This window comes from Chiloscyllium plagiosum, chromosome 42 (assembly GCF_004010195.1).
Source record: "Chiloscyllium plagiosum isolate BGI_BamShark_2017 chromosome 42, ASM401019v2, whole genome shotgun sequence".
NCBI classification, from domain to species: domain Eukaryota; kingdom Metazoa; phylum Chordata; class Chondrichthyes; order Orectolobiformes; family Hemiscylliidae; genus Chiloscyllium; species Chiloscyllium plagiosum.
Window position 1 is genome coordinate 16,163,753 of NC_057751.1, and position 12,696 is coordinate 16,176,448.

A 12,696-nucleotide genomic window follows, 5' to 3' on the forward strand; every position below is an offset into this window, starting at 1 on the left:
TTGAAAGGGTTCAGAAAAGATTTACAAGGATGTTGGAGGGTTTGAGCTACAGGGAGAGGCTGAACAGGCCGGGGCTGTTTTCCCTGGAGCGTCAGAGGCTGAGGGGTGACCTTACAGAGGTTTATAAAATCATGAGGGGACAGGGATAGGATAAATAGACACGATCTTTTCCCTGGGGTTTGGGGAGTCCAGAACTAGAGGGGCATAGGTTTAGGGTGAGAGGGGAAAGATATAAAAGAGACCTAAGGGGCAATGTTTTCACACAGAGGGTGGTACGTGTATGGAACGAGCTGCCAGAGGAAGTGGTGGAGGCTGGTACAATAGCAACATTTAAGAGGCATTTGGATGGGTATATGAATAGGAAGGGTTTGGAGGGATATGGGCCGGGTGCTGGCAGGTGGGACTAGATTGGGTTGGGATATCTGGGTCGGCATGGACGGGTTGGGCCGAAGGGTCTATTTCCTCTGCTTGGTCAATCTGAGTGATCTATTAAAACTCAAAAAGTGGGCGACAGACTGGGTCCAATTTGCATTGCAATGGCAAAGGCAGCTGGGGAGCTATGTTTTCAGGGCCACTGAAGACCCTTTCTGATTGCCGCTGTGTGTGTGTGAGAGAGAGAGAGAGAGAGAGAGAGAGTGTGTAAACCTCATGCTTGAGTCCATTGCTCTGCTCGTATCCCACAGTGTCCAGGAGTTTATGACCTTCACAAGCCAGCTGATTGTGGAACGATCCCAGCGAGGGAGCCGGGCGGCAGTGAAGGAGCAAGGTAAGGGCGCAGCCGACTCCATCCAAATCCCACTGGGCTCGGCGGAAAAGAAACGCACGCTTTCTCGACGCTGGGAACAGTGTTACCCTGCAACCATAGGCTGAGTACTGACGTAAGTGAAGCAGCCCGTGACTCTGCGTTGGTGTAAAATTGAAACCAGACGCGTTTTTGCAATCAGTACTTGTCGAACAACCCCAAGTGTGCGAATAATGTCTGACAACCAGTGACTCGGTGGCTAGCACTGCTGCCTCACAGCGCCAGGGACCCAGCAGGTTAAGGTGGATTGGCAATGCTAAATTACCCATAGTGCTCAGGGATGTGCAGGTTAGGGTGGATTGGCCGTGGGAAATGCTGGGTTCCAAGGGTAGGGTGAAGGGTTGGGTCTGATTGGGATGCTGTTCAAAGGGGCGGTGTGGGCCCGATGGGCCGAATGGCCTGGTTTCCCCGCTGTCGGGATTCGCGTCGAGGGCTAGCATTTCGGGCCAGCATTGTGACTCGGCAGATCTGGCAGCATCTGTGGAGAGCCAATCAGACCAGGATCTCGAGGTGGTTTTGTTTTCACTTCTTACTCGTACACTTGGAGTTTCTCTTCCCCCTGTGGGTCTGAGCCAACCTGAGGTCTGCACTTGCCACGCGGCGTGTTAATGCGCTGTTAGAACATCGGGACCGTCAGTCATAGCTGCTGGATCTATCGTTCTGTCCCATTTTCCAAGAGAGATGTTCTAAATTCTACTTTCATACGTGAGTCGGGTTTGGCTTAACGTTGAGCGGTTGATTTGATTCTGGCGTGTCACGTTTGAGGATAAGTGAGGATCTGCACTGATCCATGTTGAGGGGATCCATCACCCACTCTGTGCCCTTGTTGGAAGGCGCAGCGCCGCTAATCAATGAAATGGCAGCATCGGGGCGTCTGATTCGCTGTTGCCTTCTCCACGGCAACCCATCAGCCCCCTTCTCTCGTGCTCCCTTGGGAAGTTGGCCTGTGCCCTGATCTTGTGTGGCTGGGTGGGGGGGGTGGGCGCTTTAGCTTTCCCTCCTTCCTGGCAGTTGAAGATGGTGATGGGCCGACTGCAAATGGTTCTCCCCTGCTGACACTGCACCGAGCTTACCCGTCACCGCTGCGCACCTGACCCCCCCTCTCTCTGCTCACTCCCGAATCTTCAGTAAGGCCCCTGCGCCGGATGCCAGCACCGTGCCCCCATTTTTTTTTTTTAAATAACAATTATCGTGCCAGTGTTGGGCACCAGCTGGAGTCCAGCAGTGTGGAAGGCTGATCTCACCGGAGACAGGCCAGAACGGCAATACTCTGGGGAGATAACTGACCGGAGGCATTTCTGGTTCTGCCGGTCGCCTGGGTAACACGCGACTGTGTGGGCGTTGAGACCAGAATCTTGGTTGGGGGGGTGATTGTCCTGTTGGTGCACCCCACACACCGTGCGGAGCCCAGAACGGCAATACTCTGGGGAGATAACTGACCGGAGGCATTTCTGGTTCTGCCGGTCGCCTGGGTAACACGCGACTGTGTGGGCGTCGAGACCAGAATCTTGGTTGGGGGGCGGGGGGTGATTGTCCTGTTGGTGCACCCCACACACCATGCGGAGCCTGAAGGAAGTTTCTTTCTCTTTATGGCTTGCTCCCCACTCCAGATTACTTGTGCCACGTCTGCATCCGGAACGATTCCTTGGCAGGGGTGGTCATCGCTGACAGCGAGTATCCTTCCAGAGTTTGCTTCTCTCTCCTTGATAAGGTAGGAGGCTTTTTATTTTTTTTGGAATCACGTAGCGACCCAGCACCTTTTTTCCCCCTCTGCCTGCCTACCTGCACCCACCAGTCGGGCTCCTGAATCGCTCTCCTCCAGCCAGGACTTGCGCATTGCATTTGTAAACGAGCCGCGGCGCGAACGCAGGAGCTAGGGTAGGCCACTCCGTGAGTCGGACAAAACCCTTCGCTCCCAACTTGTCCTTCCTGAGCCAGTCTAGTCCCGTTTCCCAGCACTATACCCATATCCCGCCAAACCCTTCCTATCCATATACCCATCCAGATGCCTTTTCAATGTTGTCATTGTACCAGCCTCCACCACTTCCTCTGGCAGCTCGTTCCATACAAGTACCACCCTCTGTGTGAAAAAGTTGCCCCTTAGGTCTCTTTTATATCTTTCCCCTCTCACCCTAAACCTATGCCCCTCTAGTTCTGGACTCCCCCACCCCAGGGAAAAGACTTTGCCTATTTACCCTATCCATGCCCCCTCATGATTGTATAAACCTCTGTAAGGTCGCCCCCTCAGCCTTCAGGGAAAACAGCCCCAGCCTATTCAGCCTCTCCTTAAAGCTCAAACCCTCCCCACCTTGTCTCTTAACATCTTTGTCGATCTTTCCTGCACCCTTTGCAATTTAATAACATCCTTCTGACAGCAAGGAGACCAGGACTGAATGCGGTGTTCCAAAGCTGGTCTCGCCAATGCCTTGTCCAATTGACACAACGTGATGTGCCAACTCCTCCAGCCAGCGCTCTGACTGATGAAGGCGAGCTCTTTCGTCCCCGCCCTCTCTACCCTGCGACAGCGCTGTCAAGGAACCCTGTGTCAGCAAACCAGGGAGTCTCTCTGTCCGGCCACACTCCCCAGGGCCTCACCATGAAGTCCTGCCTTGGCACACCTTTCCAAAATTGCAACACCTCGCGTTTATCGAAATGAAACTCCCATCGGCCCAGTTGATCAAGGTCCCTTTGTACTCAGAGGTCACGTTCCCGCGGCTTGGCTCCGTATGCCAGGCTTTGGCCGAGCTTCCCTGAGTAAGGGAGCTCAGCGGAGCGCCTCTCGGCGTATTGCTGAGGTGGAGGGTACCAGCGAGCGGAGGCTGGGCCTGGAGCCACTCCAGGTTCAAGTGGCGGAGGGGAAAGGCCAAATCATGAAGCCTTCTGTACCTTGCCGCCCCCTGGTGGCGCCGTGGTAGTCTCCCTTCCTCTGGACCAGGACGCCCTGGTTCCAGTGCCATGTGTGTAAAACATCTCTGAGAGAGTCCGTCAGAAAAACAGGTTGCTTGCTGGGATGGCCAAAATTAATTATGGAGCACATTCCCTTGGACTTTTTGTTTTACAAAATGGTGCACCACACAACAGACCATTTTTCTGAGACGTGGCGGCCCGACTTGAGTGATTTGGATATAGATTTGTCAGTTATCTTAACTAGGGCGTTTGTAAAACCAGGATGGTTAGATTTGTCAAGCCCTGGGCCCTGGAGGGGGTCTGCTGAGTTAATCCTGTTCCTGGGTTTGGGAGCTTTTGCTTTTTATTGTACTGATATTTGTTGTATTTTCAATAATTTTATATTTGTAAAGCTAAAACAATTTGCTAATAAATATATTTGCACAAACAAAAGAAATCTAGGTTTTAATAAAGAAGTTTAAAATGGCCGATCGAATTCATCCAGAGCTTGACACGGGAGATACAGGAAGGATTCACTCTCTTCCCCTCCCTGCCCCGGTAGGGGGGAGAGGGGGGAGAAATGCTGACTGAGAACAGGCAGTGGCTATTCGGCCCCGCCACCCTGTTCCATCCTTCGATTTGAGGGGTGGGGGTGAAGTCCTTCAGTCTCTCCAAGATGGCTGCAGCCGGTTGCCCAGGGCAACCATAGAAGGAAGCACCTGGGCACAAGGAGCCAAGAGCCCTGTCTGAATGGTGCCCCTAATATTATCGAGAGCGCTGCCCGAAAGGCCGTGCTGCTCTTTAAAAGGAAACCTCTGAGGTCCTGGGCTCTAACGTTGCTAACCCGTCTGTCTCTCTGTCTGTCTCTCTGTCTGTCTCTCTGTCTGTCTCTCTGTCTCTGTCTGTCTGTCTCTCTGTCTGTCTGTCTGTCTGTCTGTCTCCCCCCCCCCCCCGCAGGTGCTCGAGGAATTCTCCAGACAGGTGGATAGTAACGAGTGGCCCTCAGGTTCCCCGAACGTGATTCGCTACACAGGCCTCGACGCCCACCTCGCCCGCTACCAGGTACTGGCGTCGCACTGCGGAAACACGCCCGTGTTGGGTTAGCGCTGGCCCCACCTGCCCACCCCTGACACAGCCACTTCCATCTGTCCCTCCCTTGTCAGAGAGCAAGTGTGTGTGGGCTGCCCCCTGCTGTTCAGCTGTGGCATGGCCGGCTGTGACCCACTGGTCTTGGACAGCTGGAGGAGTGGCCTCCTCTCTCCCGAGAGTTCTATCCGCCCTAACGTCGGTTGCTCCGTGACCAAGAGGGCCAGCGCGGCAAGGCCCCCGGCTTTGCAGCCCGCGCGCGAGGGGGAGGCCGTTCTGCCCAGCTCGTCCCTGCTGGCGCTCCCTCCGACCTGCCAGCCCCTGTCACGGAGCCAGCTCAGAGAGGTCGGGGCACTGCCCGGTGCCTGAGTGGGCCTTCCCTCCCTGCCGTTGACACGTCCGAAGGCCGCAGCTAACCCTGCCTCTTCAGGCAGCCCGGCTGCGTTTCCGACTCCGGCTTGGTCTGCCCTTAACCCCCAGCTGCTGTGCTGCGGCTCGCTCCCCCCCCTCCCCCGCTCCCTGCTGGAGGACGCAGGCGGTGGGTTCCCAATGCTGAGCTTGGACGACTCCTCCTAAACGCGTCTGTCTGGTCTGTGTGCCCTCAGAACCCCCGTGAAGCAGACGCCATGTGCAAAGTACAGGCCGAGTTGGACGAAACGAAAGTGATCCTGGTAAGAGCTGGAGCGCGTTACGGTTCGAGCCGCAAGAGTGCTGCTTTCAGGGTGTCCGTTGATACGCCCTTCAGATGATTTGGAGACACTGGGGTGGATAAAATTTTTAAAAATCTCTCAACTCCGGGTTATCATCCCACAGGTTTCTTTGGAAACACTGGCGCTGCTCCTTCGTCAGGTGGTTGTGGAGAGTAAGATCATGAGACACAGAATTTACAGCAAAAGTTTACAGTGTGATGTGACTGAAATTATATATTGAAAAATATATCGTTAAGTCTCTCCTCTTTGCTTTGCTTCATACTTGGCTCAAAAACCGCACAAATCCGTGTAAGATTCTCTAAATCTGTGGGTTTTTTTTTTGTTTAGATGAGCATCAGTCTGACCATTGTGGCACAGACAGTCTCACACAGGGAAGCAAATGCCTTATCTGGTCCGACATCACCCCAATTGTTAAAGTTCACTTTGTTTTTTTTAAGATTAGTGTGGAAGCAGGCCCAACAAGTCCACACCGACCCACTGAAGCGCATTCCCCGACATTTACCCCTTCACCTAACACTCCGGGCAATTTAACACGGCCAATTCACCCTAACCGGCGCATATTTTGGACTGTGGGAGGAAACCCACGCAGTCACGGGGGCAATGTGCAAACTCCATTGAGAATGTAACTTTATATATATTTAAAAAAAAAAAGGTTCTGCGATTTACACGTGAAAGACCTCAAACCAACACAGTCATTCTCAAAGGTGAAAGACTTAACAAACAATCCGGGTCCTTTTCAATATATAATTTTGGTTACATCACACTGTAAACTTTTACTATAAATTCTGTGTCCTATGATCCTGCCCCACGAGCTCCCTGATGAAGGAGCGTCGCTCCGAAAGCTAGTGCTTCCAAATAAACCTGTTGGACTATAACCTGGTGTGGTATGATTTTTTTTCCACTTCAGATGAAGCATTGAGTGCTTTGATTTTGCATCATGGACTGCTGTTCCGCCTTCCATGATGGTTGAGCTTATTGTTTCATCCCAACACCCTCATCCTGCCCTCGCCCCGATCTCTTCAGCCCCCCCCCCCCCCCCCCCCCCCCCCAAGAGCCACGTCGGTGTCTCCTCTGAAAGCATCGCTGCTTTTGTGTCAACCCACTCCCTCTGGCAGAGAATTCCACAGCCTCCCCACTCCTGAGTTCTCCTCACTCCTGATCGGTTTTGCTGCTTAAACTGCGACCTATCGGTTAATGATTTGCTCCGTTTTTCCTCCCTAATTGCCCCCTTAGAGAAGATGGGGCTGAGCTGTCTTCTTGAACCGTGCGGGGTGGAGGGGCCCCCCCACACAGCGCCCTGAGGGAGGCAGGCCCGGGATTCTGACCCAGTGACACTGAAGGAACGGCCGATATATTTCCGAGTCGGGACGGTGAGGGGCACTTGCAGGGGGGGGAGGGGGGTGTTCCCATGTACCTGCTCCCCTTTGTCCTTCAAGATGGAAGTGACCGTGGGGTTTGGAAGGTGCTGTCTGAGTTGCTGCAGTGCGTCTGAAGCCAGTTCTCTCCTGCTCTTGCTCTCTCTCTCAATTAATGTAGTATACTCTTTTGGGACCTCTCTTTTTTTCAGTCATTGATCTGTACCCATATGGGTGCTGAGAGGCTCAGTGGTTAGCACTGCAGCCTCTCAGCACCAGGGAACCCGGGGGTTCGATTCCACCCTGGGGCGACTGTCTGTGTGGAGTTTGCACACTGCTCCCCTTGTCTGCGTGGGTTTCCTCCGGGTGCTCCGGTTTCCTCCCGCAATCCGAAGTCGATTGGCGACTTGTTCCTCCAACACGATCCTGTTAAAACGTGCACTGGTCACGATTCAGCCCATTAGTATAATGGGTGCGGCTGTTACACTGTGTTCTTCCAACGCGGGATCGCACGCGCAAAGTGTAATATAACAGCAGGACTGACTGTATCTGTCAAACAGTCAACCCCTTAAATTTAACCTTTAAATGAGAAGGGTCTGCACAGGTGGACTCTTCCACGCGTCTATGCGGGGGGGGGCGGGGTGCCCAGAGACATGGTGCCAGGGTCTGGTGTGTAGAATGACGGTGCCCCGTTCTCCCTTCAGCACAACACGATGGAATCGCTGCTGGAACGGGGGGAGAAACTGGACGACCTGGTCTCCAAGTCGGAGGTTCTGGGCACCCAGTCGAAAGCTTTTTACAAGACGGTAAGCGTGGCTCACTGCTCGGACCGCGGGAAACCAGCGCTGAGCTGCTCGACCGCTGCACTCAGGCCAACAGGAGGGAAGGGAGGGTGCTGAGTGACGCTGAACGCTGGGCCGGGATAGTGGGAGAGCGGATGGTAACGGTTAGGGTTAGGGGGGGTGGCGGGGGCATGCTGGCAGCTCAGTGGTTAGCACGGCTGTTTCACAGTGCCAGGGACCCGGGTTCGATCCCAGTCTCTGGCGACTGTGTCTGTGTGGCGTTTGCACATTCACTCCCCGTGTCTGTGTGGGTTTCCTCCGGGTACTCCAGTTTCCCCCCTCAATTCCAAAGATGTGCAGGTTAGGGTGGATTGGCCGTGCTAAATTACCCATAGTGTTCAGGGATGTGCAGGTTTGGGCGCATTCGTCAGGGGTAAATATTGGTCAATAGGATAAGGGGGAGTGTGTGTGTGTATGTGGGTTACTCTCTGAGGATTGGTGTGGATTTGTTGGGCTGAAGGGCCTGTTCCCACGCGGTCGGGATCCTCCGATCCTGTTGGACGGTCTCGGTCCGACGCTGCTTTCCTGACGGCTCTCTCTCTCTCTGTTCTTCCCGACAGGCTCGGAAACAGAACTCCTGCTGCGAGATCATGTGACTTGTGGACTGGAACAACCACTCCCCACCATCCCACCCCTCCACTTGGTGCCAACCACCTCCCCACCACCCTCGTCTTCATCTCTACAAAAGGACATGGTCGGTTTGCAACCCATTGGCAGTGTGCAGTGGCTCTCACGCTCCCCGTCTGTCTGTCTCTCTCTCTCTCTCACTCTCAGCAGCATGGAGAAGGCAGAGGCTCTGTGAGCCTCAACACCACAAACCTCGCGTTGACGGGCGGTTGCAAACTGGTTTCCCCTCACGAATGCCCCACACTTATTTCTGCCCAGGTGATGTGGGTGAGAGTCCCCTCCTCCACTCCCTGCCAGAGGTTCAGAGACAGCGAACTTTGAACAGAGTGGGTTTTGAGCTCTCCCCTTTTTTAAAAAAAAAACAGAACACCAGGTCGTGTGTTTGCAGAGCGAGAGAGAGCACACGACTACAGAAAGGCTCTTGAACCTGCCCCCACCACTGATCATTCCTTTTAAACTCCACCATTCCCTCTTCACATCGTTTCCTCAGCGCGGTTGTGTGTGTGTGTGTGTGTCCCAGGCTGCGGAGGGACAGTCCCATCGCCTGTCCACTGATTTTCCTCCAGGTTACTCTGAGACAGCTGAAAAACTCAAGCCTCTCTCTGTCTGTCTCCTTGACAACATTTCGAAAAGGTGGCGGGGGGGGGGGTCTCCTGGCTTTTGCTGCTGAAAGGGAGCAGAGACCAGAGAAGGGCGCTTACAATTTAAACGGGTTCTCCTGAGTGCGTGAAGCACACTCCTCGAGAGAGAGCTCCCTGGATCTGCAATTTGCTGCTTTTTGTGTTTGGACAGTATTGGTTAATCAGTCAGATTTCAGGGTGCTTTCTTCCCCCCCCACCGAGACTTGTAAAGAGGTGCAAAGTCATGCAGTAAGTGGTTCCTTTCTCCCCTCTGTTCCAAGCCGTGCTTAACCGTGCGATTGTGCGTAGAAAGACGATCAATTCGGAGCTCTGTTTCTCTCCGACAGACCGTGCCGCGTTGGCCTGGAAGGTGTTTTACTTAGTCGCGGAGTCCTACTTGACCCGAACGAACTGACCGATTCTCCTGTCCTTCCTTGCGGCGTCTGCTTTTGAGGGCGACGCAGTCACCGCTTGACCCGAGACTGGGTTCGAGGGAGACCGTGCGCCCCCTTCTCCCCACCCCACGGCCAGCACAGTCCCACCCAAGTTGGCACGCTGACCATTCTCCACTGATGGTGTAGAGGGTGCGGTGCTGCTCAGCAGTGCGACTGGAGAGCAGGGCTCAACAGGAAATAACTGGTGTTTTACCCAGGGTGCGGAAGCATCAGTCTCCAGGGACTGAGTGAACGTTTTGACACTGATTTCTGACTGAAGTGGGGGGGGGGGCGGCCATATTGAATCGATGATGAAATTGTCCCACCTTTTTGCGAGTGGTGGTTGGAACACTTGGTTAAAAAGCAAAAAAGAAAGCTCAAGAATTTTTATATAATCAGGCGAATTGTAAATGTGCTGTAACAGATAACTTATTTTAGTCTTGTTTGTAAACTTTAACACAACATGCTGATTTACGGTGACTGGCAAACTTCAGTTCGAGTTTTTTTTGTATTGGAGTTGCTGGTTTTAATGTGATGCAGTGATCCTATCCACTGTTGTAATCTTGCCTTTTCACTCTGTATAAAGTTTTTTTTTTGCCTTCGAATGTCTTGCCTAGTTGCTTAGGTCGGTCGGTCTGTATGTGGAGGGTGGGGGAATAGGGGGAAAGAGTCCAGAACCAGGGGGGGGGGGGAGCATTCTCCTACTCAGAGGGTCCAGTCAACCTATGGCCGCCTCTCCTACAGGAGGCCAAGTCACTGAATATCGTCAAGAACACAAGCGATATGGTCGCGTGGCATTCCGACGCAAGCGGACCCCACTGGGACAGGCTCGGAGAGGAATTTCCAATTCCACGTTTCAAGGTGGCGGAGAGGGTTCAGAAGGGGATGACCAGGCTGCTGCTGGGAAGGGAGGGTTGGGAGGAGAGGCCAGGACATTTCTCTCTCCTTTTTCCCCCCCCACCCCCATCCGTACGACATTGAGGGGCCAATATGGAATGGGCCGTCGGAGAAAGTGGCTGGGGGCAGGTCTGACACCCAAAACAAATTTTGGGCAGGTACGTGCACGGGACAGGCATGTGTTTTCTTCCCCCTTCCCCCCCCCAGGATGGGAGATTTCAAGACTTGGGTGGGGCACATGTTTAGGGTGAGAGATTTAAAATGGACGTGAGGGGTGTTTTCTTTGACAGGGCGGGGTTTGCGTGTGGAATGAACTTCCTGAGGAAGTGGTAGATGCAGGTACAGTTACAAGGTTGAAAAGACACCTGGATAAGTCCATGGATAGGAAAGGTTTGGAGGGATAGGGGCCAGGAGCAGGCAGGTGGGACTGGCTGAGTTTGGGGATTACGGTCAGCACGGACTGGTTGGGCCGAAGGGTCTGTTTCCATGCTGTGTGACTGAGGGTAGATGAGGAGAGCTAGGGGTGGGGGGAGAGAATGGGAGCGTGGCATTGAGACAGCCAGGGTCAGGCTGAAAGATGGAACAGATTTTAACGGGACAAAATGGCCGCCACCTCACCCTGGTTCCTCCCTGTGTCCCTCCTCTTTTTTTTCCGAAAATTCACATTGTCTGGTTCGAAAACAACGCTCCAATTCTAATATTGATTCCCGAGGGAGCCAGGGCAGGGGTCAATGGCTTTCTCCTGGCTCGGATTGACCCAGCTCCTACGGAATTGTCAGGCTATCCAGACCCTCATCCGAAACCCCCCCCCTCCGGTGGGGATCTTAGGCAAAGGTGTGGGCGCTGGGAAAGCACAGCAGGTCAGGCAGCATCGGAGGAGCAGGCGAGTCGACCCATCGGGCATAGGCTCTTCATCGGGAATGTGGGGGAGCCCGAGGCGGGGGGAGTGGGGTTGGGCTTGGCAGGGGGTATAGGGAGCTAGGTAGATGAAGGCATGGGGGAGGTGGTGATCATGATAGGTCAGAAAGAAGGGTAAGGTGGGAAGGAAGAGGGGCCAGTCACGAGGTTGGTGCCAAGTTATATAGTCATAGAGATGTCCAGCACGGAAACAGACCCTTCGGCCCAACCCGTCCATGCCGACCCAGATATCCCAACCCAATCTGGTCCCACCTGCCAGCACCCGGCCCATATCCCTCCAAACCCTTCCTATTCATATACCCATCCAAATGCCTCTTAAATGTTGTAATTGTTCCAGCCTCCACCACTTCCTCTGGCAGCTCATTCCATACACGTACCACCCTCAGTGTGAAAAAGTTGCCCCTTAGGTGTCTTTTATATCTTTCCCCTCTCACCCTAAACCTATGCCCTCGAGTTCTGGACTCCCCCACCCCAGGGAAAAGATTTGTCTATTTATCCTATCCATGCCCCCTCCTGATTTTATAATCCTCTATAAGGTCACCCCTCAGCCTATGACACTCCAGGGAAAACAGCCCCAGCCTGTTCAGCCTCTCCCTATAGCTCAAACCCTCCACCGTCCTTGTATATCTTTTCTGAGCCCTTTCAAGTTTCACAACATCCTTCCGATAGGAAGGAGACCAGAATTGCACACAATATTCCAACAGTGGCCTAACCAATGTCCTGTACAGCTGCAACATGTGGGAGGGAAGTGGGGGGGGAGAGAACCCTTTTGAGAAGCCACATCGGTGGGAGGGAAGGGAGGGGCAAGTGTCTATATCAATGCAAGACCACACCACCCTGCCTGGGGAAACCCTCGTCGATTCCAGCCTCACCTTCACCCTGGTCAATTTTCTCAAACGGTGGCTAATTTCTCTCTCTCTCTCTCTCTCTCTCTCTGGCTCTGACCGTTGGGAGTGAAAGTGATCGGAGAGTAGCTGCTGCTATGAACAACAGGAAGTGTGAGGGATGTTGTGAAAAAAAAGAGAAAAGGGGTAGAGGGGAGGGGAGGGGAGCTGTGTTGTGTGGGGGTGGAGCTGGTTTACAACTGGAAGGAGAAGAGAGAGAGAAAATCCACATTCCAGAATCGACAGAAAGCTCTTCTAGCTGAGGTGCAGGAGTTCCTGGGCCATTAACTTGGGGAGTTGATAGGAACCCCCCCCCCCGCCACCCTCACGCCAGCGGCAACCTCTCATGGATATCCTGTTGCTCACGGCTAATGTCGGCTCCCTGTTTGACGATGTAAGTGACTCTCTCCCTCTCTCTCTCTCTTCGTCATGTTCCTGGGGACACAGGATCTGTTCGCTGTCGACTCTCACAGCCTTCCCTCCCCGACCAAACCCTGCCGTTCAACTCTTCGGTTCTGTACCCTGCCCTCAAGTCTTTGAATTTGATTCCTCCCCAGTCTCTGATACTCTCCCCAAAACTTTGATATTTCATTTCCCCCCTCTCCAGTCCATGAAAATCTCCCCAACTCCTTGAT

The 12,696-nt window shown here is 53.6% G+C and overlaps 2 protein-coding genes across 2 annotated transcripts in view; both read left to right on the plus strand.

Moving 5' to 3' along the window:
• The window catches only part of ykt6 (YKT6 v-SNARE homolog (S. cerevisiae)), an 11,366-nt gene extending 1,399 nt beyond the window's left edge, over positions 1-9,967 (plus strand). Inside the window, exons 2-7 of the mRNA XM_043681620.1 lie at positions 684-766; positions 2,413-2,513; positions 4,646-4,750; positions 5,380-5,445; positions 7,544-7,645; positions 8,242-9,967. Coding sequence (XP_043537555.1) covers positions 684-766; positions 2,413-2,513; positions 4,646-4,750; positions 5,380-5,445; positions 7,544-7,645; positions 8,242-8,277 — 493 coding nt within the window. The 3' untranslated portion in view covers positions 8,278-9,967. The remainder of the gene's footprint in view (positions 1-683; positions 767-2,412; positions 2,514-4,645; positions 4,751-5,379; positions 5,446-7,543; positions 7,646-8,241) is intronic.
• A 120-nt stretch (positions 9,968-10,087) lies between these two features.
• Positions 10,088-12,696, plus strand: part of LOC122542983 (BTB/POZ domain-containing protein KCTD9-like) — a 20,468-nt gene continuing 17,859 nt past the window's right edge. Inside the window, exon 1 of the mRNA XM_043681128.1 lies at positions 10,088-10,275. Within this exon, the coding sequence (XP_043537063.1) occupies positions 10,088-10,275 (188 nt within the window). The remainder of the gene's footprint in view (positions 10,276-12,696) is intronic.